General features: G+C 42.2%; 1 protein-coding gene across 4 annotated transcripts in view; it reads left to right on the top strand.

Annotated features, from left to right (window-relative positions):
* The window catches only part of LOC115137158 (FERM domain-containing protein 4B-like), a 69566-nt gene that overhangs the window by 17904 nt on the left and 27887 nt on the right, over positions 1-23775 (top strand). For all 4 annotated transcript variants that reach the window (XM_065027764.1, XM_065027773.1, XM_029673293.2 and 1 more), the window contains exons 2-7: positions 14144-14209; positions 14328-14422; positions 14726-14818; positions 15283-15367; positions 18263-18319; positions 18686-18708. In XM_065027764.1, the coding sequence (XP_064883836.1) occupies positions 14144-14209; positions 14328-14422; positions 14726-14818; positions 15283-15367; positions 18263-18319; positions 18686-18708 (419 nt within the window). The remainder of the gene's footprint in view (positions 1-14143; positions 14210-14327; positions 14423-14725; positions 14819-15282; positions 15368-18262; positions 18320-18685; positions 18709-23775) is intronic.

Here is a 23775-nt window from a genome sequence, read left to right on the forward strand (position 1 = left end):
GCCAACACTGTCCACCATGCTGTCCTTGCCTCAACCGTACTGTACTGTACGTGTTCGTGTCCTAGCCTGCCTGCCTGTCAGCTGTAGCTCTGTATGTGGAATGGGGCTGTGGCCCGTCAGCTGTAGCTGTGTGTCAGCAGCTGTTGCCCTGTGCTGAAGTTGTATGTCTGCTGCTGTGGGAGGCCATCCTCTTTTAGACAATTAACGGAGCGCTTACAGTATGTGGTAATTGCCATCCTAATGAAATTAGCTAGGGGACACAGATGCTTGATGATCACGGCAGCAATGTCATGCCCTCATTGTGTTCCCTATAGACCCAAGCCTATTAATACTGATAAGTTATGGAATTGGACTGAGAGGTATCTAAATTGAAACAGACATCCGCTCCCGCAGTACCAGAGCCAGAGCACGCCTGAGGTGTGTAATAGTCTCCTCAAAGCACTCGCTAGTCAGATGAAAACGCTATGTGAATAATTGTCAGGTAACACTCAAGACTATTGTGTACTCCTTAAAAGGAAAAAAAATCATCCACTGATTTGGCCTCGTTTTTTTTGTTGGCGGCCATGCTGGCGGCCATGTGAGTTGGCTTGGGGGTGTGGTTTGATAAGGGGTGTCAGAACCTTGCCCGCAGCTGTTTCGCCACACTCAATTACAACAAACAAACCTCTTGCAGGCTGTGTTCAATAACTACAGGCAGATGCATGGTGAGATGCCAGAGGACGCTTTGAATAGGTTAGTAGCCTCCAGAGTAATATGAGAATGCAATTGCTGAGTTTATGTAGATATTTTAAACTAAGTGTTTTTGATAACTTTAAAATGTAGTACATTTTTTTTATTAACCTTTATTTAACTAGGCAAGTCAGTTACTGCGCCTATTGGCATTTTGTCTGGTGGTAATGGGGCTACCTTAGCAAACATGTCAGTGGTCATACCTTCCTTTGTGGTGTCCCGTATACAACAGGAGTTCCCTGATCCTATGGCAGAATACACAGAGTTTCTCCCACCAACTATTGAATGATAGCATTCAATTCAATAATTCAAAAAAAGACGATACAAGTAAAAGTTGTGTGTATTAAGATTTTAATGCAGAGTGCCAGGTCTCTCCATTCAGAGACGGCAGTATCAAGCCTGTGTCGGTCAGACTCCATCACATCTTGCAAGTCTCCAAGTGCTGGCTCCATAGATGCATTTGTGAACATCAATTACCAATGGCAGTTAGGATAGGTGATATCTGACAAGGTCTTTGCAAGAGCCCCATTGATGGCCATCGCAGTGTAGATCAGTGAAATAGAATGGTCAACACAGCGATCAGGCTGGTTCCACCAGGCTAAGTTATGAAGGTGAATTGGGAAAAAACTCTAAATGGTTTTGACCTTTGACCAGGTCAAATGTCACCAACCTGATTCAAGTGTCCTCCCTGTTCCTTTTATAGGAATCCTCACAGCTGGTCTTCTCTATGTTGCATGTTCAGCTGCAAACTGGGCATCTCTCAAACAACTGCAACAAGGAGTCCTCATAAACAATATACTTCCTCAACTTATGAGGTGGTGTTGACTAGCAGGGCCTGTGACAGAGTGATACAATAGACAGCCAAGTGGTGAATTGCATTTTGTTATCAAGAAAGAACAAAGCTTTTTGATAATGCACTTCACAACCGAAATGTCTCTACTACTTGCTTGGCTGGTTAATTAATCTACTAGTTCATCAAACCGGGTAACTTTCAAACAACTTTTCACATAACACACCATTGTTAATGAAGCTGTCTGTCATCAGGGCAGTGACTCGGGTCACTGTCAGAGGCCTCATGATGGCGTGTCCTTTTCACAGGAGTCAAGGGAGACACTGGCAGCAACGGAGGTGGTGTCACAGGGGTATTTGTGTCGCATGATACTTATTCTGAGCTTGTCTGACAAGCTGTGAAAAGTGAATTAAATTCTATTTGGAGGTCACTAAACCATTGCAATCACATTGCCTGACATGTTATGATACCCCTCTTTGCTCCTTCTGGTAGGTCCCAGCATCTGTTCATGACCAGGGATCCAACTGTGCACTTTGTCTTAAAGAAAAACAGGGTCAATGATTGTCATCATCCGTCAATTAAAAATAGATCTTGAGAAATAACCGTCTAGTTTGGAAGCTAATTCTGTGCTTTACAGATGTAGACTGACTGGCTCCAGATTGGATTAGATTCAGGCTGGTGACGACGATACACTATGCAACCAACTGACATGTTTTGCTAATGCTTTGGGTTTGTTGCTGCTACTTAGTACCATAGAGATCCTATTAAATTACTAGAGGGGCTGGGTCATCAATCCTCAAAGTTCCAGAATGGGGTGAAAATGGCAGCCATATTGGTCAGGGAGAAATCCAAACCAGTCTAATTGGAATTAAAGGCAGTAGAGCAATAATCCAGATGTTACTTATGCGGGAAAATAAAAGGGATGTGAATATCAAAAATTGTGGAAGAATTATTGTCAACCAAAAATTGTTATATAATTCTAAATACAATTGACAGGTTTTTACAAATGTTCTGTTTTTAAATAGCCTCTAAAATATACATACAGTGGGGAGAACAAGTATTTGATAAACTGCCGATGTTGCAGGTTTTCCTACTTACAAAGCATGTAGAGGTCTGTTATTTTTATCATAGGTACACTTCAACAAAAATCCAGAAAATCACATTGTATGATTTTTAAGTAATTCATTTGCATTTTATTGCATGACATAAGTATTTGATACATCAGAAAAGCATAACTTATTATTTGGTACAGAAACCCTTGTTTGCAATTACAGAGATCATACGTTTCCTGTAGTTCTTGACCAGGTTTGCACACACTGCAGCAGGGATTTTGGCCCACTCTTCCATACAGACCTTCTCCAGATCCTTCAGGTTTCGGGGCTGTCGCTGGGCAATGCGGACTTTCAGCTCCCTCCAAAGATTTTCTATTGTGTTCAGGTCTGGAGACTGGCTAGGCCACTCCAGAACATTGAGATGCTTCTTACGGAGCCACTCCTTAGTTGCCCTGGCTGTGTGTTTCAGGTCGTTGTCATGCTGGAAGACCCAGCCACGACCCATCTTCAATGCTCTTACTGAGGGAAGGAGGTTGTTGGCCAAGATCTCGCGATACATGGCCCCATCCATCCTCCCCTCAATACGGTGCAGTCATCCTGTCCCCTTTGCAAAAAAGCATCCAAAGAATGAGGTTTCCACCTCCATGCTTCACGGTTGGGATGGTGTTCTTGGGGTTGTACTCATCCTTCTACTTCCTCCAAACATGGCGAGTGGAGTTTAGACCAAAAAGCTCTATTTTTGTCTCATCAGACCACATGACCTTCTCCCATTCCTCCTCTGGATCATCCAGATGGTCATTGGCAAACTTCAGACGGGCCTGGACATGCGCTGGCTTGAGCAGGGGAACCTTGCGTGCGTTGCAGGATTTTAATCCATGACGGCGTAGTGTGTTACTAATGGTTTTCTTTGAGACTGTGGTCCCAGCTCTCTTCAGGTCATTGACCAGGTCCTGCCGTGTAGTTCTGGGCTGATCCCTCACCTTCCTCATGATCATTGATGCCCCGAGAGGTGAGATCTTGCATGGAGCTCCAGACCGAGGGTGATTGACCGTCATCTTGATCTTCTTCCATTTTCTAATAATTGCCCCAACAGTTGTTGCCTTCTCACAAAGCTGCTTGCCTATTGTCCTGTAGCCCATCCCAGCTTTGTGCAGGTCTACAATTTTATCCCTGATGTCCTTACAAAGCTCTCTGGTATTTGCTATTGTGGAGAGGTTGGAGTCTGTTTGATTGAGGGTGTGGACAGATGTCTTTTATACAGGTAACAAGTTCAAACAGGTGCAGTTAATACAGGTAATGAGTGGAGAACAGGAGGGCTTCTTAAAGAAAAACTAACAGGTCTGTGAGAGCCGGAATTCTTACTGGTTGGTAGGTGATCAAATACTTATGTCATGCAAATTAATTACTTAACAATCATACAATGTGATTTTTCTGGATTTTTGTTTTAGATTCCGTCTCTCACAGTTGAAGTGTACCTATGATAAAAATTACAGACCTCTACATGCTTTGTAAGTAGGAAAACCTGTCAAATCGGCAGTGTATCAAATACTTGTACTCCCCACTGTACATACACAGTGCCTTTAGAAAGTATCTCTGTACTTTGCTCCGTTTATCTTTGATTCGATCCTGACTCGTCTCCCAGTCCCTCCTGATGAAAAACATCCCCACAGCATGATGCTGCCACCACCATGCTTAACCCTAGGGATGTTGCCAGGTTTCCTCCCAACGTGACACTTGGCATTCAGGCCAAAGAGTTCTATCTTGGTTTCATCAGACCAGAGAATCTTGTTTCTCATGGTCTGAGAGTCTTTTAGGTGCAATTTGGCAAACTCCAAGTGGCTTGTCATGTGCCTTTTTACTGAGAGTGGCTACCGTCTGGCTACCGTCGAGTGCTGCAGAGATGGTTGTCCTTCTGGAAGCTTCTCCCATCTCCACCGAGGAACTCTAGAGCTCTGTCAGAGTGGCCATCGGGTTCTTGGTCACCTCCCTGACCAAGGCCCTTCTCTCCCGATTGCTCAGTTTGGCTGGGCGGCCAGCTTTAGGAAGAGTCTTGGTGGTTCCAAACCTCTTCCATTTAAGAATGATGGAGGCCACTGTGTTCTTGGGGACCTTCAATGCTGCAGAAATGTTTTGGTACCCTTCCCCAGATCTGTGCCTCGACACAATGCTGTCTTGGAACTCTACAGACAATTCCTTCGACCCCATGGCTTGGTTTATGCCCTGACATGCACTGTTAACTGTGGGAACTTATATAGACAGGTGTGTGCCTTCACAAATCATGTCCAATCAACTGAATTTACAACCGATGGACTCCAATCAAGTTGTAGAAACAGCTCAAGGATGATCAATGGAAACATGATGCACCTGAGCTCAATTTTGTTAACACCTACTCATTCAAAAGTTCTACATTGTAGAATAATAGTGAAGACATTTAAACTATGAAAAAACTATGAAATAACACATGGAATCATGCAGTAACCAAGAAGGTGTTAAACAAAAATATATTTTATATTTGAGATTCTTCAAAGTAGCCACCATTTGCCTTGATGACAGCTATGCACACTCTTGGCATTCTCTAAACCAGCTTCATGAGGTAGTCACCTGGAATGCATTTCAATTAAGAGGTGTGCCTTGTTAAAAGTTCATTTTCTTTCCTTCTTAATATGTTTGAGCCAATCAGTTGTGTTGTGACAAGGTAGGGGTGGTATACAGAAGATAGCCCTATTTGGTAAAAGACCAAGTCCATATTATGGCAAGAACAGCTCAAATAAGCAAAGTGAAATTACAGTCCATCATTACTTTAAGACATGAAGGTCAGTCAACTCTGGACATTTCAAGAACTTTGAAATTGTCTTCAAGTGCAGATGCAAGAACCATCCAGCTCTATGATGAAACTGGCTCTTATGAACACTGGCACAGTTACCTCTGCTGCAGAGGATAAGTTCATTAGAGTTAACTACACCTCAGATTGCAGCCCAAAGTAATAGACACATCTTAACATCAGCTGTTCAGAGGAGACTGCTTGGATCAGGCCTTCATGATTGATTTGCTGCAAAGAAACCACTACTAAACGAATAATAAGAAGAGACTTGTTTGGGCCAAGAAACACAAGCAATGGACATTACACCAGTGGAATTCTGTCCTTTGGTCTGATGAGTGCAAATGTGAGGTTTTTGGTTCCAACCGTTGTGTCTTTGTGAGATGCAGAGTAGGTGAACAGATGTGTGGTTCACATCGTGAAGCATGGAGGAGGAGGAGGAGTGATGATGTGGGGGTGCTTTAATGGTGACACTGTCTGATTAATTTAGAGTTCAAGGCAAACTTAACCAGCATGGCTACCACAGCATTCTGCAGCGATACGCTATCCCATCTGGTTTGCGCTTCGTGGGACTATCATTTGTTTTTCAACAGGACAATGACCCAAAACACATCTCCAGGCTGTGTAAGGGCTATTTGACCAAGAAGTAGAGTGATGGAGTGTTGCATCAGATGACCTGCCCTCCACAATCACCTGACCGCAACCCAATTGAGATGATTTTGGATGAGTTGGACCGCAGAGTGAAGAAAAAGCAGCCAACAAGTGCTCAGTATATGTGAGAACTCCTTCAAGACTGTTGGAAAAGCATTCCAGGTGAAGCTGGTTGAGAGAATGCAAAGAGTGTGCTAAGCTGTCATCAAGGCAAAGGGTGGCTACTTTGAAGAATCTAAAATCTAAAGTATATTTTGATTGAACACATTTTTGGTTAATACATGATTCCATGTGGGGTTTTTTCATAGTGTTGATGTCTTCTCTGTTATTCTAAATTTATAAAATAGTACAAATAAAGAAAAACCCTTGAATGAGTAGGTGGGTCCAAACGTTTGACTGGTACTGTATGTAAATAAGGTATTTTTGTTTTTTAATACATTTGCAAACATTTCTAAAATCCTGTTTTTGCTTTGTCATGGGGTGTATTGTGTGTAAATTGCTGATGAAATGGTTTTATTTCATCCATTTTAGAATAAGGCTGTAACATAACAATATGGAAAAAGTAAAGGGGTCTGAATACTTTCCGAAGGCTGTGTGTGTGTGTGTGTGTGTGTGTGTGCATTTGTTTTATTGGAAAGCTGTTTTCTTGTCTGCATTGTTTTAATGGAATATTGGCAGTGAATTTGAAAAATGTATCAAATCATTCCTCTAAAACTGTCTGGCTAGCTAGCTAACAAACATATGGTGCAGATAAATTGTTCAAATTCATTTTTTTACACTATCTTATCCAGTGGTGGTCGGTGCGGTTTAAGAAAAATAAATGTATGAGCCTTATTTCTATTACAGCATATCGGATGACTGTCATTCATATTCCATTCACCCAGCTCAATGTAGCATCCATAGGTTTAGGCTACTGTCATTCATATTCCATTCACCCAGCTCAATGTAACATCCATAGGTTTAGGCTACTACATTACGCTCCAATTTTCCCTGTACCCATCATGAGGTTGCTACAACCTAGCTTTTTAATTAAAGTTTACAATGTAGGTGCAAAGGTCGAGAGAGAAATTGGAGTAATCAAGGTGACAGTGACACATTCAGTAACGCCTTGCACACTCTTGCCTGCATCTAGCTGACCTAGGGTGTAATCACTAGTCCAACCGTTGCAAACAAGAGTTTCTATTGGACAAATTCATGTATGTTGATTCCCGTTTCGTTCGGTTTGCTTCCGTTTTAAGAAACGTTTTTCAACACAATCGGTAGAATTAATACGTCCCTGATCACACGCAAACACGATTCACTTTCATAGCAGCCACATACAAACAGCATCATCCCTTTGCTCATTATATAATTCCTTCTCACATCTACATGCTCCCTTCCTCTAACCTTTTCCCTTCGCTTGTGCACTGCAGTGCACAACACATCAGCTGTCTGTGACCAGGCGAAAAAGCCTTTCAGAGCCAAACATTCATATCACAACTGCTACACACAGCCTAAATCGTTGTTACCATATTAGCTAATGTCATAGTCAACATAATTCTAGTAGCTAACACATTAGTTAACCCGCTACAATCATGCAGTACAGTTTAAAGTCAGCAAGCTGTTTAGCAGTTACACTGGCAGGCCCCGGTGGCAATAAATTAATAAAATCAAGAGCCTGAGGTCTGCTGTCATGTTAAGTATGTTACTGTATAGCTACTGTATTCCAATTTAGGCATTTATCAATGCTATATTCGACCCCTATACAGGTATGGGTGTAAAAGGCTACACTAGATCAGGGATCTCCAACGCCTGTTCTGGAGCGCAACAGGATGTGCAGGCTTTTGTTTCAGCCCAGCACTAACACTGTGGGCTAGAACAAAAGGACAAATGTAGACAACTGCCTTACACTTATTCAGTAGTGGAGTCTAGTCTAGTAGTGTGATATTACTCCGCCTACTGGTGATTTCTGGAAACTGCAGTATGTTCAACAAGGCAGCAGTTCCCTGATTCTCCACACAACAATAGATTGTATTCTGGTTGTTAGAAGAGAAAAACCACAATTGGTGGTAAAGCACACTCTTGAAGTCATGAGGACAATAATTAGCACTGAAATAAATGGATTCCTCTGTGGAGCATTTATGACTTGGAGGGGGCTTGTCAGTGATGTGTTTATGAGAGTGACCTCAGAGTGAAGAGCGGGCCAGAGTGTGAGGTCATGCTGCAGTCAGTGGTACCAGCCTCTCCAGTGGGTTTGTCATTATGGAGACATATGGGTGAATGAGCGTGAGAGGGACAGCTGGAGCTGTCCACTCACAGTGCGAGAGGAAAAGATAGATCCATACTTTCTTTCATCGGGGACTATAGGGAAATATGTAAGGTTTCCCAGATCAGTGTGGCAGATAACACGGCTCCTCTGCGTTGTATCACCACCACCATTCTTCAAAAGGCCCAGATGAACTGAAAATGTGGATTTTGAGTGTGTGTGGGGGGGGGGGGGTGGGTAGTAGTCTCATTCCCTTACAGTGCACTATAAGATTGGCAAAGCGAGTCTAGTGTGAGGGGAAATGTCAAACTGGACTGAGGCATCCATTTATAGAGCTGAATATAATCTCCTCTTAAGACATGGGCATGGATGATTTTAGGAATGGATAAAGAGTGGTTACTCCCAATGAGAGGTATACGGTTCTTACTTTCCTCTGAATTCAGACAGTTTCTTGTTTTGGTCTCACCCCTACCTCTACCGCAAAGCTGCCGACTGGATAAAAATCACACATGGACATCAGCTGTGAATAGCAGGCACCTGCAGGCATTGTGCATGTGTGTGTTTCTGTGTGTGTGTGTGTGTGTTTTGGCCTCTGGCTTGGCTGTTATTTTGTCTCTATGGAAGACAGCCCCTGCACAGCCATATGTTTTCTAGGAGCAAACAGACCTTTCCCCACTCACTGTGGAGGGAATCATCTGGATACTGCCTGGTCCAAGTCTCTGGATAGTATGGGATAGTAGATACAGTTAGACGGAATGACACTTTACTCTGTTTAAAGTAGTATGTCATCTATAGGTCCTGCACTGGTTTTTACATTGTATGTTCTTGCTTTATCTAGCGAACACAGGCCACTTTTTTTTTTAGCAAACCCATGTTTTGAATATACAATTTGAAATATTAACCAGAAAGTTTTTTTTGTTGTAATTTTGTCGTCGAGATGGAATAATTAAATTCCTCCTGAAGGTATTTTCATAATGGAGCTAGATGTTAAAGCTACACTGCAGTGCCATACACTGTGCTTTTATCTGTAGCAGATGCATTATTACAAAATGGTTAATGTTTTTGCGTGTGTGATTGTTTAGTTCAATAAGTATTTGTCTTCACCGCACTAGAAAACTATACTATAAACTATAAGATTTAAAGAATCATCCATGTCCTTCCAGTCAGAACAATGGGCAGAAGGCACAGATGATGAGAGAGAGATTTTCGACAGATGACCGTTTACACTTCTGAAACTGCGACGTCATCATGCTAGTCACAATCCTTCAGCTGCTAATGTTCTGTGGACAGTGCTGCTTGGGAACATTTGATTAGCCCATTTTTATGATGTAGCCAATGGTTTAGCATTGATTTTTACCCCAACAGTAATCAGAACTGTTACGAGTATTCACTCAACTTTGTTTCGGATGATCACTTGGATGTTGTTCAGAGGGCTTTGCAACATGTCCTATTGTACGTTTTGACCGCAGAATCTTTTGTGTTCTAGGAGACTCGGATCACTCAAATAAACAGCAGGATATTGTTTCCAGATGAGACACATCGTCCGACTGAACTATAGACTTATATAATTGGGACTCTATAGCCGAGAGCACATTTTTCTCTCTTTTCACTTGTTTTCGTCAGTTTCTGTCAGAATGGTGTGTGGTTCTTTGGGAAAATATGAAGATCCTTCTTTGCTAAAAGGAATGTAAAAATGATTATTCTAAATCAAATAAATAATTCGTATTTTTTTCCCCCACAGTATGTCAATTGTCAATGTTTGAAATGAAAAGCAAATCTATGGAAACCACTTTTCCTAAGCTATAGCCATTACATTCGGTTTATTGTCAATTTCCAACATTTGACATTTTCAAAAGGAAGACCGTTTTAGTAATAGTGTTTCTGCTGTACTGCCTCTGCTGGTCCAAATCACACAGGTTATTTTGAGTCTTCCTGTGGAATATGATGGGTGGAGACAGCTGCTCTCTTCAGGAAACTGCACCCGGAGTACTTTACAGAGAAAATGAATGACCTTCAGAAACCATCCTGAATCACTCAAATCTATAACAATATCTAATGTGATATGAGATATTAATTTAACATCCCTGATAATAAGTGAACAACTACAGTACACTGTGTGCCTAAAGACTGGGCATCAGAGATTCCCAATCTAAGTTAACGACACAGTAGGAAACCTCAAGAAAAAAAAACGATCCTGCTAGTCAAAGAAAATAGAATGTTTATGAGGCAGAGATGGAAGGATTGAGCTGTCCGTCAGTCTGTGTGTGTAAAGTGTGTTTATGTGGTAAGCAGACCAAGCTTCTTTAGGCTGGTTCTCTGTGGCTTTGTCCTGCCCTCCCTCTCCTCTTCGTCCTGTGAGTGTGAGGCTATGTCTTGGACCAGGACCCATAGCGGGAGGCTGGGACACTCCACTCCAGCTCTACAACTCCAGCCTCTCTAGCCCAGAGCTGTGACTCACACAGATTACATCAGCAGGGAGACATAGTAAAGTGTGTGCGTAGTAGTAGACTACTACTGACGTTCCTCCAGGGTATTGACATTCACAACAGCATCTAGACACCGAGTGAAGTCGGTGTTCAAGGCAGCAGCGTGCATTCTCTTGGGCCAGGAATCTCTCGAGCATCACAGACGTTCTACAAACTAGGATCAGTAGAGAAAGGCTGTGCTGGGCACCGGGAACCTTGATCTCGTGAGTGAGTGAGTGAGTGAGCGGTGACGGGGCAGCTATGGCTGTGAGCTTCATGTCTAGAGTGGAGGAGCTGCTGGCCTCAAGCAGCCAGGTTGTTTGGAACTTGGCGGAGCAGACCCTCAGAAGGTGGTCCTCTCAGGGGCTCATGCCAGCCCGCCGCTTCCTACAGACATGGTGGCAGCTCGGGGACTTCTATCAGGTGCGCTGAAACTGCATTACTAATCAATCCCTTTACTCCAGGGGAAATGTTGTACTGTACATGCTGCTCAAATCAATGTGGCTTTTATTGACTGCTCTGTTGACAGTTACGGTGCCAGCTGCTAACTGGGAGGTACTGGTGCCTGGAGCAAGATCATGTCTGCTCTATTCTAATTTGACTTGTCTTGTTGATATCTTGCTTTCTGTAAATGGGCATATCTGTCAGGAGTTGTCTGGGGTCTATAGAATAACCATCACGTTGTGGCGATAACGGAGTATGTCCAAAGGGGAACTACATTTCAATTTCACTTTCAGAATGATATGCTGTTTTTGATAGATTGCCTTGGACTGGTTAGTGTCCAGTTCATGGTGTCTATTGGGTGAAAGTTTGCAGTTTGTACCTGTGAGGACTGAGTCCCAGAGACGGGTTTACAGGGGTCTCATGGCACATGTGGATGTCATCAGGAAGCAGCATGGCCAGTCTTTTGATCTCCCAGATAGAAGCGAAGCACTTTGAAATGCTGTTTTTTTTGCTGGAGCACCTGAATGGGATCTTGTGTGTGCACACATGACACATCCCCTATAACTCTACATACATGTCTGTCAAATCTTGAAAATGTTCAAAAATGTCAATAATTCAGATATGTCAAATTGGGAAAGGTTGGCCTTCATGAAGTATTACTAAACCAAATGGCATGATTCATATTTGTAGATCGCTATCAGTGAAGATGGATGGTGACAGGAGATGGTAATGAGTGAGAATATGTGGGGCTTATTGCAGTGAATTACAGGCGGGGGCTAACGCTGCAGGGCTGGAGCTAAGCCCATGTAGGTCAGTGTCTGGAGGTCGTGTGAAGAGGCCATGGCTGGAACGCCCCCACCCCAATGACAGGCTGTCAAGGGGATGACCTCTGTGTCATGGCTATTACACATCACATGACCTTCCTTTAATCCTGCGGGTCAACCTCTCTAAAGCCATGGCCTCTAGCCTTCTGCAAGCGTGGGGAGGAGGAGGGGAGGGTGATCCATCCTTAGTGATTCTTAAAACTTAGTTACTTAAAGTAAAAAAATTGTTAGGATAGATAGTCACCAACAATTCTTATTTTACTGCCATGCTACTAGGAAAAAATAAATGAGTGAAAAAAACATTGTCGATCCACAGCACATTGTACATCTTTATAGTCTAAGGGTAGTTTAGGCGTCTGTTTAAATGTTTTATGAGTCTCTCTGTCTTTCTGAAATTGGTTGTGCAGTGAGCTGTAGCGTAATTCTTTGGAGATAGGGTTCAGACTGAGCAGTAGCTCATTAGTTGCTAAGGCAAATTTAAAATAGGTGGTGGTGTGAGGGTAGGTAGACGGGGCTTTAGGGGGCAAGAGAAGGGCACAAGCGAGGAGCAGAAAATCAGAGGGCGTAATTAAATGAGTACTACTGTTATTACACTTTATCCCGTTAAACAATGTTAGAAGACTAACACATTTTAGACCATGAAGATACTGGCCTCTTTGTTTTTATGTTTTGATGTCATTTGTCCGTAACAATGCAACATTGATAAATATAATGTGGTGTGGATCATGCATTGGACAACCGCATAATCCCTTAAAGGGTTACTATAGTGACTAATCCCTGCACAGACAATGGAGCTTGTGTAATTAACAGCTACAATAATTCTCTATATTAAGATGGATTACACAGAAAGCACACAATGTTCTATGCAGACCGGCTCTATAGTTTCATCTGTGTTACAAAAACTCTAAGAATTCGATCGTCATCCAGTAATCCATGATTGTGTTTTTGTTCTTTGCTGTATAGGTGGGCTATTGAACCAATCGGAAAAGGGCTTGAATTCTCAAGGGATATAATGATTCAACTTTGTTTTTGAAATGCCTAAAAACTACACTTTGAGTTTAGAAAAAGGGGAGTTTACATAATTTTGTGTTTGCGTGACAGTAATTAAAACGCTTGGTCCAGACATGTTCACAAGTGAGTACATTTCAATGAGGTTTTATGTATTCAAAAACAAAGCAAAAACGTAGCCTGTATAACCGTTTAAAATCAGCTCTGTTGTGGTGAAGGGAACAATATGTTCTGGTAGACTGTAGTTAACATCAGCCCAGAACGTCTATTCCCACCCTGTGGTCACTGGTCCCTAACGTGACAGTCACTTTCCACCACAGAGGCCAGGCCAGCCAAGCCAGTTGGGAGCCACATGTTTTTCACTCCAACGGGTCACAGAAAAAAATGTTGTCGTCTTTGCCACATTCCTGAGTGTCAGGCAGCCTAGAGTCAACATTGACACGAATCCTGTGCAGCATCTTTCCCTGGTTTCCCTGCAACTTTCGCAGACCTCTTACATGGCCATTCTTTGTTTGTCTCAGGTTTACCTGACCATTCAGTGTTTCTTGTTTCTTACAACTGTGTTGGAAACAAATGTCCTTAATCCTCTACACACTCTCAGAAGTAACAGAATAAGGAAAGCACATTATGGGTCTTAAAATATCACCAACAATATCACCAACTGTAGTTTGAATGCCCACTACGTGCCGTTCACGCCAAACACCGCCACACACTCATCTCACCCAAGGACATGGAATAATATACGGCAAGCACACACACACACACACCTGTAAAATGTGCCGACAGCACCCGAACACTAACATCCATTTGGACAATGGAAAAGGAATCCATTCATCTATTCAACAGCTATACCGTAGATGATTCATTTTCTTGTCTTACATGGGAGGAAAGGCTTGGATCATTAGATTTGGTTCATGTTAATGAGAGTGGTGCAGAGGAAGGTCATGGATGTAGGGTGTACAGCTGCCGTGCCGCCGGTTGGGTCTCAGCAGTGCATGGAGACACCAGGAATTAGATGGTGGTGCTAGAGTGAGGGTGTAGTAGCCGCTGTGCTGGGTGTCGTGAAAGTGTCGCCATGCTGTCTGGGGATCTCATCATGTCTGTTCCCTTCCCACAGATGACGGAGGGCCGGCTATGCCAGGTGCACCTCCTGGACGACAGGAAGCTGGAGCTGCTGGTCCAGGTAGGTACGCACCCTCTACACAAACTCAACCTCTGTGCTTTGAATTGTCGTTATTCTCTAGTGTGGAAACGTCATGCGTTTGTGTTCATTTGTACTCTACCTGGTTTCATTTTCCTAGCCAAAGCTCTTGTCCCGGGATTTGTTAGATTTGGTGTCCTCACACTTTAACCTGAAGGAGAAGGAGTATTTTGGACTATTCTTCATCGATGACACGTATGTACAATTCCTAGCTACATTCTAGTTCACTGACATATGTCCAATATGTTGGTGTCAGATATAAAATACTGTACATGGGTGCAAACCAGTCTAGCTTTTTTTCCATGCTGCTGATTGCATCTCCATGACACAAGTTGAAATGATGCAACTTAAGAGAGAACTTTGTATTAGTCTAGCAGTTGACCGCACAGTTAAATAGATAGCATCTCTTGTAAGTAACATGAGTTCTAACAGAGTAGTCGTGTTGATGATCACGTATGCTGCCTATAACCCTATACATCTGCTTGTATCCTTCCCAAGTGGTCAGAGTAACTGGCTCCAGCTGGATCGCAGGGTCCTGGATCATGACTTCACTAAAAAGACTGGTCCAATGGAGCTCAAATTCCTGGTCAGGTGAGGGATCTCTCTCTCTCTCGCTTTCTCTCTCTCTCAGCTGGTCGCCTACAGTATGGACCACCGTACTGTACCAGCCAGCTACCCTATAGTGTACCACATCCATCATCAGGCTGAGGCTTTGACAGTGTGTCTTACATGCTCTTAAATCCATTGACTTACCCTTCCTCTTTGCAAATTAGGCTATATGTGGTTTATTTGAAAATCCATTGAGGAAGAAAAAGTAGGTATGTATAAATGTTGCCCAGGCTCAAAGAGCTACGACATTGTTCATTCCCCCAGTGTTGATAGGAGGTATTTGTAACCCTGACCACATGTAGCTAGTCATGTCCAGTAGATGGTGCTAATGTAATATTCTGCAATATGAAAGACTTCTGAAATTGGGGTAGGCAACCAGGAGCATTACCCTTCCACCTAATTCAAGCACTTCATTTAATTACATCATGTCTATTTGTGTTTTGCAGGTTTTATATTGAGAAGATAACATTCTTGAAAGAGAATACAACAGTAGAGCTGTTTTTCCTAAATGCCAAATCGTCAGTCTTTAATGTAAGTGGATGTAGCTACTTTTCTTACATTTGTTACTCAATATGATTTTATTGAGCTTTACCACGAGTCAGCCCTCCATAGCCTGTCCTTCAATTTCCATGCCAATGCACATATTGTGCTTACCCTGTTCCACTGCTCAGACATAAACCAATTGTATGACCTGTGATCATTTGAGAAGTGAAAATATAATCCCACAAATGTAATTACAAGCCAAAGGTTCCTGTTGTGGAATTCTAGTTGATAGGATGACTGGCTGCTGGAACTGAAAGTTGGCTCCAGACATCAATATCTTAAAACAACAAGCATGTGGGCCAGAAACACAGTAGGTGGCCAGAGAATTCTTATGTCTACACATTATTTTCAGAAGACAGTAAGGACTAGCTGTTTGACTGGACACTCTCCACTCTCATTACTATCAATTATTTTAAGCTCGTTCAAAAACAGTCTTTATAGAAGTTCTTCCACAGAGTTACTTGAGTTCTTCACTCGACTTGCTGACTTCACAGAGACTTCCCTGCTTTTGTTTTATGTAGGCTACTCTAATGCAAAATTCTTCAACACAATGACGGCTTTCAGGCTTTCTCCAAGAGTACCAAATAGTTCCCTAATCCTTCAAAATATCATTTGACTTAGGGCTTTCTATTTGGAAACACTGCACTGTACAAACATGGAAAAGAACAATATCCTGATTCACTGCCTCTTCTCTCTGAGGCCTGTGCATATTTCCCATGCCACACACAGCTCAGCCAGACTAGAAGAAATCAATTTCTAAGCTGTGTTGCTGTAAAACTATTAGATAACCAAGAGGAGGAAATCATTGCATAATGCAGCTGGAGGAACAGGTCTAAGCATTTCATAATGTACACATACAGACACACATACATCACATGGTCACACACACATGTGAGAATTGTCAAATAAAGTAGTGTTATCTACCAGTGATTGTAAAGGGTTGAGTGCTGCACCCACTGTTGACTTCCCTTATTAGTCTGACATTGGAAAGCTGACCTTTGACCATCAATTGCTTTTTAATTTTTTTTTATTGCAATTTGATTTTGGCAGATTCATTGAATAATGATCATCAATAGCACTCGTACTGTCTATTGCATTATCTCCTCCTCCTGTATTATACATATGCTAAAATGTATTAGTTAATTCTACTGCCATTTACTTTATGTTCATGTTCGTATCTTTTGTTTTCTTATTGTTGTTACATTGTCGAGAAGGTAAGTATTTCGTTGGACGATGTATACCTTGCGTATCCTGTACATACGACTAATAAAACTTGAACCTTAACAGAATTATACTGAACGAAAATATAAAAGCAACAATTTCACTGAGTTATATTTCATGTAAGGAAATCCGTAAATTGAAATAAATTCATTAAGCCTTAATCTATTGATTTCACATGACTGGGCAGGGGTGCAGCCTTGGGGTGGCCTGGGAGGGCAAAGGCACACACACTCGGGAGCCAGGCCCAGCCAATCAGAATTAGTTCTTCCCCACAAAAGGGCTTTATTACAGACAGAAATATACCTCAATTTCATCAGCTGTCCGAGTGGCTGGTCTCAGACGATCCCGAAGGTTAATAAACCAGATGTGGAGTTCCTGGGCTGTGGTGGTTACACGTGGTCTGCGGTTGTGAGGCCGGTTGGACATACTGACAAATTCTTTAAAAATATGTTGAAGGCGGCTGATGGTAGAGAAATTAACATTAAATTATTTGGCAACAGCTAAACATTCCTGCAGTCAGCATGCCAAATGCACGCTCCCTCAACCTGAGACATGTGCAGCATCGTGCTGTGTGACAAAACTGCACATTTTAGAGTGGCCTTTTATTGTTCCCAGCACAAGGTGCACTTGAGTAATGATCCTGCTGTTTAATCAGCCAATTAATATGCCACACCTGTCAGGTGGATTATCTTGGCAAAGGAGAAATTTTCATTAACATGGATGTCAACAAATTTGTGCATTTGAGAGAAATTAGCTTTTTGTGCATATGGAACATTGCTGGGATCTTTTATTTCAGCTCATGAAACATGGGACACTTTACATGTTGCATTTATATTTTTGTTCGGTGTGTGTGTGTATATATATGTGATATATCAGTATGTCTGAGTAGCCAACAGCCATTTGCATTTGTTTATCACCTACAGTTGCTGAATTACTTAAGAGGAAATGATGGATCCCATTCCCAATAGTTCAGATGTGATAGGGGGTACATGTTTTGCTATCTGGGAGGCTGCCCATGTATTTACGCGCCCTTGATCATCTCCACGCCACGGAGATAGTCTTACATCTTGAGCAGCCTGTCTGCCTTTCTACTTTAGAGGGTACTAGCAAGCTAACAACAGCCCCACCGTGTCCTTCATCGAGTGACTTAAAAATGTCACGCACACTGCCAATTCATAACCCTGTATTGAACTTAACATAAATCCATTTAATATCATACACATTATAAATACGTTATGGGATACGTGCATTTTGTGGATAGTGATCCAACGTTGCCAGGAGTAACTTTTTTCCCCCTGGTCACTGGAGGAACGTGAACCTGCTCTCAGAATGTACCATTTTGATAAGGGGGTTGAAATGATAAACTGCGATTATATTGGCTTTTTGTAACTATTGTATGCACGTTCGTTCTATGTTATGATAAACGTAACAATAATTCGTTTCGAGCGTGGATGAAGAATATGAAAAACTCTTCTAATATTCCGACTCAACCTTAAACACGCGCACCCACTTTTCAGTGACAATGGTTCAGTCGGTAACTGTGGAGCAGAGGTACGGCTGGTAATGAGATTTGCCTCAAGTCAAGTGCTACTGTTCGAATGCGGTACACTTGTTTTTCCACCCTATAATATTGCAATTTCATTTTTTTTCCCCCCACGGCAGGAGATCATCGAAGTGGAGAGTGAAAACGTTTTCAAATTAGCTGCTTACGCCTTGCAGGTAAATGTATTTTTGTAGTTTGTGGAGTTGTCATTCATCAGCGATTTGAAATCTAAACTGAATCTACACTGCATGCATGCACGCTTGTTACAAAAAAGGTTAGGGTTTCGGAACTTTTATTTTGAGAGATGTGTAGTAGTTACGTTTTTACTTTAATATTGAAATCGTTTACTATGATTTTAGTTCTTTAGCGTGCAATTATGTTTTTTTGTAATGCTATTCAACACGGAGTGAGATTAAAAAGTGTTCCCGTGGTCCCAAGGTACATTCAAGACTTGCAATGACATAGGCCTATTGATGTTGAAGTCCTCCAGGCTACTTGTTGTATCATCATTCCCACTAATAAGGGTGCTATTTTTTTCCCAGGAGGCCAAAGGAGACTACACAAAGTAAGGATTCACTCATGTCAACTCAAATCGATAAATAAATAATATTAGAATACAGTCAATTGTGTGTGAAATTATGATCTGCATGCGTCTTTTGTTAAAGACAATTGTAATACAATTGCTTAAACTTGCACAGGCTATTCACTCAGTCGCATTTCTAACACGTTTTTGTGTAAGCTTCAAGTTTCTTAATTAATGAAGCAGTCTACAGTCGTATTACAGTAAGCAATCTACGCATTTGTTGTTTACCCCATAATCGATGCTTCTATGTAGTTTGACCCACATGTTTGAGACCTGTGGTGTTGGGTCGAAGCTCAGTGGACAACCCAGGCAGGGAGGGTCGCAGTGGTCATTTAATGGTTAATCACGTTGGTTCAGATTTGGGGTTTTATCTTGATGTTGTTCTTTTGGTGTTGAGCTGGAATTTGCTTTACATGCAACTCTGTTTGATATGGTCCCTGTTTTATGTATTCCCCGTTGATGAAAGTATCTGTAGAACATACACAGTGATGCTTCTAGATGCAGTTTTCCCGCTCAGTTCTGATTGCATGTTAAATGGGATGTGTTTTATTGTTTTCAATCTCCATTGCTCAGTAGCCAAATGCTATAGGCTCTACTCTGGAAAACCTGACCTCAATTGCTTTCTGTTGAGTTTGTGTCCTGGCTATTGCATTTCCTTTCCCCGCATCTAGTTCAGTACACTGAACTATGTCTTGGGTTAGATTGTTGTTGGCTGCACAAGATAGCAATCATTCATCTTCTCCCTCAATGTTATATAGAACTAGGACTAATATGTTTTTGTGGGAGTATTAAGCACTTTAAGGCTTGGCCTAGTGATAAGGTTTGTTATTTTAGTTGTCAGTTGGAGAGGGCTGAGGTAATCAGTAAATATTGTCCTGTCTGTCAGAGTGGACGAGCTGGTTATATTGCTGAACCTGTGGGGCGTTTTCCCCAGCTTGGGTCCCCTAGAGGCCCCTGGCCATTATCTGAACACAAGGCTTTGTGTTCTGCTCTGTAAGGAATTGTATGGTGTGAATGCACACCGTGATATTTAATGCTGAAAATGTTTGTTTCTACGTTAAAGTCCCATCTTTGTACTCTCAAAAACTCTAGGACCATTTTTTTTTTCAAGCCCACCTTTCAGCAAGCTTCAGAGTTGATGGTGATTGTATTCTATTCAGACTGGCCAGTGAAGCCCTTCACAGCTTTGTATTGCAGTATGTTAGGGGTGATTTACAGATTTTCTTTAGCCCTGAGGTGTCAGGCAGCTACGTGAGTTAATGTTTCAGCCTTTGAGGGCGTGGGGATGTGCTGCACTTTGTCCTGACTGAAAGCACAATGAAACAGACCCTGTCAACAAAGTCTGTAAAATCATTGTGGATGGCAGCCTGTCCAACTATATAGCCCAGCCTACACTCTCCTGAGTTGTTCTTAGGCTAATACATTATTTTTTCTCTCTGATGGTTTTCATTTGTACCTTTTTGGAGGAGGAAGGTTGGCAAATCCCCTCATATAACATACGCTGCTTAAGACAGGCATTGCGAAGGGCCCTGCAGCTCTGAGATTAGATGTGGAGGAGTTAGGGAGACCCCCCTTTCCAATTTACAGCCTGTTCTAAGAGGGATGAGCCTTAAGAGTGCAGACCCCACTGGCCCACTGTAAACTGCCAGGCGTCAGAGGGACTAACCATTATGATGTCATCTCTCGTGGTCAAAGCCCCCCCCCCCCAGTCAGATGTTGTTAGTATAATACATTAGGTCTATAGGTTACAGCAGGGGTTTCCAACCTAGTGGGGCAACAACATTTTGTGGGGGTCTTCCTTGATTTGATTTGAATATATTTTTTATATATATACAGTGGGGCAAAAAAGTATTTAGTCAGCCACCAATTGTGCAAGTTCTCTCCCAAGATGAGAGAGGCCTGTAATTTTCATCATAGGTACACTTCAACTATGACAGACAAAATGAGATTTTTTTCTCCAGAAAATCACATTGTAGGATTTTTAATGAATTTATTTTCAAATTATGGTGGAAAATAAGTATTTGGTCACCTACAAACAAGCAAGATTTCTGGCTCTCACAAACCTGTAACTTCTTCTTTAAGAGGCTCCTCTGTCCTCCACTCGTTACCTGTATTAATGGCACCTGTTTGAACTTGTTATCAGTATAAAAGACACTTGTCCACAACCTCAAACAGTCACACTCCAAACACCTCTATGGCCAAGACCAAAGTGCTGTCAAAGGACACCAGAAACAAAATTGTAGACCTGCACCAGGCTGGGAAGATGGAATCTGCAATAGGTAAGCAGCTTGGTTTGAAGAAATCAACTGTGGGAGCAATTATTAGGAAATGGAAGACATACAAGACCACTGATAATCTCCCTCGATCTGGGGCTCCACGCAAGATCTCACCCCGTGGGGTCAAAATTATCATAAAAACGGTGAGCAAAAATCCCAGAACCACACGGGGGGACCTAGGGAATGACCTGCAGAGAGCTTGGACCAAAGTAACACAGCCTACCATCAGTAACACACTACACCGCCAGGGACTCAAATCCTGCAGTGCCAGACGTGTCCCCCTGCTTAAGCCAGTACATGTCCAGGCCCGTCTGAAGTTTGCTAGAGAGCATTTGGATGATCCAGAAGAAGATTGGGAGAATGTCATATGGTCAGATGAAACCAAAATATAACTTTTTGGTAAAAACTCAACTCGTCGTGTTTGGAGGACAAAGAATGCTGAGTTGCATCCAAAGAACACCATACCTACTGTGAAACACGGGGGTGGAAACATCATGCTTTGGGGCTGTTTCTCTGCAAAGGGACCAGGACGACTGATCCGTGTAAAGGAAAGAATGAATGGGGCCATGTATCGTGAGATTTTGAGTTAAAACCTCCTTCCATAAGCAAGGGCATTGAAGATGAAACGTGGCTGGGTCTTTCAGCATGACAATGATCCCAAACACACCGCCCGGGCAACGAAGGAGTGGCTTCGTAAGAAGCATTTCAAGGTCCTGGGGTGGCCTAGCCAGTCCAGTCAAAAATCTTTGGAGGGAGTTGAAAGTATGTGTTGCCCATCAACAGTCCCAAATCATCACTGCTCTAGAGGAGATCTGCATGGAGGAATGGGCCAAAATACCAGCAACAGTGTGTGAACCTTGTGAAGACTTACAGAAAACATTTGACCTCTGTCATTGCCAACAAAGGGTATATAAGAAAATATTGAGAAACTTGTGTTATTGACCAAATACTTATTTTCCACCATCATTTGCAAATAAATTCATTAAAAACCCTACAATGTGATTTTCTGGATTTTGTTTCCTCATTTTGTCTGTCATAGTTGAAGTGTACCTATGGTAAAAATTACAGGCCTCGTTTTTTTAAGTGGGAGAAAGTGCACAATTGGTGGCTGACTAAATACTTTTTTTGCCCCACTGTATATACACACACACACACACACTGAACACAAATATAAACGCAACATGCAACAATTTTACTCTGAGTTACAGTTAATGAGGAAATATGTCAATTTTAAATAAATTCATTAGGACCTAATCTGTGGATTTCTCATGACTGGGAATACAGATATCGATCTGTTGGTTACAGATACCTGGACCTCAGGATCTCGTCACAGTATTTTTGTGTATTCAAATTGCCATCGATTAAAATGCGATTGGGTTCGTTGTCTGTAGCTCATGCCTGCCCATACCATAACCCCACCGCCACCATGGGGCACTCTGCTCACAACGTTGACATCAGCAAACCGCTTGCCCACGCGGCGCCATACATGTGGGCTGCGGTTGTGAAGCCGGTTGGACATACTGCCAAATTCTGTAAAACAATGTTGGAGCCAACAAATGGTAGAGAAATGAACATTTAATTGTCTGGCAACAGCTCTGGTGGACATTCCTGCCGTCAGTATGCCAATTGCACACTCCCTCAAAACTTGACATCTGTGGCATTGTTGTGTCAGACAACTGCACATTTTAGTGGCCTTTTATTGTCCCCAGCACAAGGTGCACCTTTGTAATGACCATGCTGTTTAAGTAGCTTCTTGATATGCCACACCTGGTGGATGGATTATCTTGGCAAAGGAGAAATGCTCACTAACAGGGGTGTACATTTCTGGGATCTTTTATTTTTTTTTCAGCTCGAGGGACCAACACTTAACATGTTGCATTTATTTTTGTTCAGTATTGATGCATTTTATTTTTTACAATTTGCAATTGTTTATATACTGATCTAAAATTATGCATATATCCGTAATGCTTTAAGCTTGAAACAAGAGGTAAAATGCCCTAGGAAGACACGACACTGGTGCACATGCAAATATATTTGGTTGGTCTCTACGACAGTCAGAAGCAGAGTTACGACCTAAAGTCGACAAGTCAAATAAATTGGACATTGCTTGGGAAGTAATCTTATAGAATGTGTGACTCTGTTGCTATCAATTGATCTATTCACTTTCTGTAAATTTAGGGTTCATGTAAATTATCATAACATATTTGGTAATGGAATAACATTTGGGTCTAGACTTTATTTTCCTTACGTAATTTAATAATAATTAATATCTAAAATATGTCTTGTCAATCTATGTAGAATTGCAGGAAAGGAACCTCAAAATAACAATTTTCCTAGGTCCCTCAAATGAAACAATATCAAGCTAGTGGCTATGTGAAAAAGGGGCCCTGGGGGGGGGATTGGGAGCCCCTGAGTTACAGCACCCCTGCCTGGCACTGTCAATTCACTCACTCGTGTGTAGATTCAGCCTGCTTTTACTGAGACTTTCACAGCAATGGGGACCACATCTCTTTTCACACCAGTCTCTTTCCCTGGCTTTCCTTTCCAATGAACTACTCTCAGCCCACTGAAATAGCTGACATATGAGTGTTTAGCCTACATGCTGGGTGGAGGAGTTGCCCCCAGCCCACGCTGCAGGAAGATAAGACATCGTAATGAATTCCAGATTGCTGACAAGGCGATGTGGCTTCAGAGTAGATCACCCGACAACACCAGGCCCAGCACACTATAAAACGTATGCCATCAAACTCTGTAGCAGTGAACTGCCATAGCA

This window comes from Oncorhynchus nerka, linkage group LG2 (genome assembly GCF_034236695.1).
Source record: "Oncorhynchus nerka isolate Pitt River linkage group LG2, Oner_Uvic_2.0, whole genome shotgun sequence".
Classification (NCBI taxonomy): Eukaryota; Metazoa; Chordata; class Actinopteri; order Salmoniformes; family Salmonidae; genus Oncorhynchus; species Oncorhynchus nerka.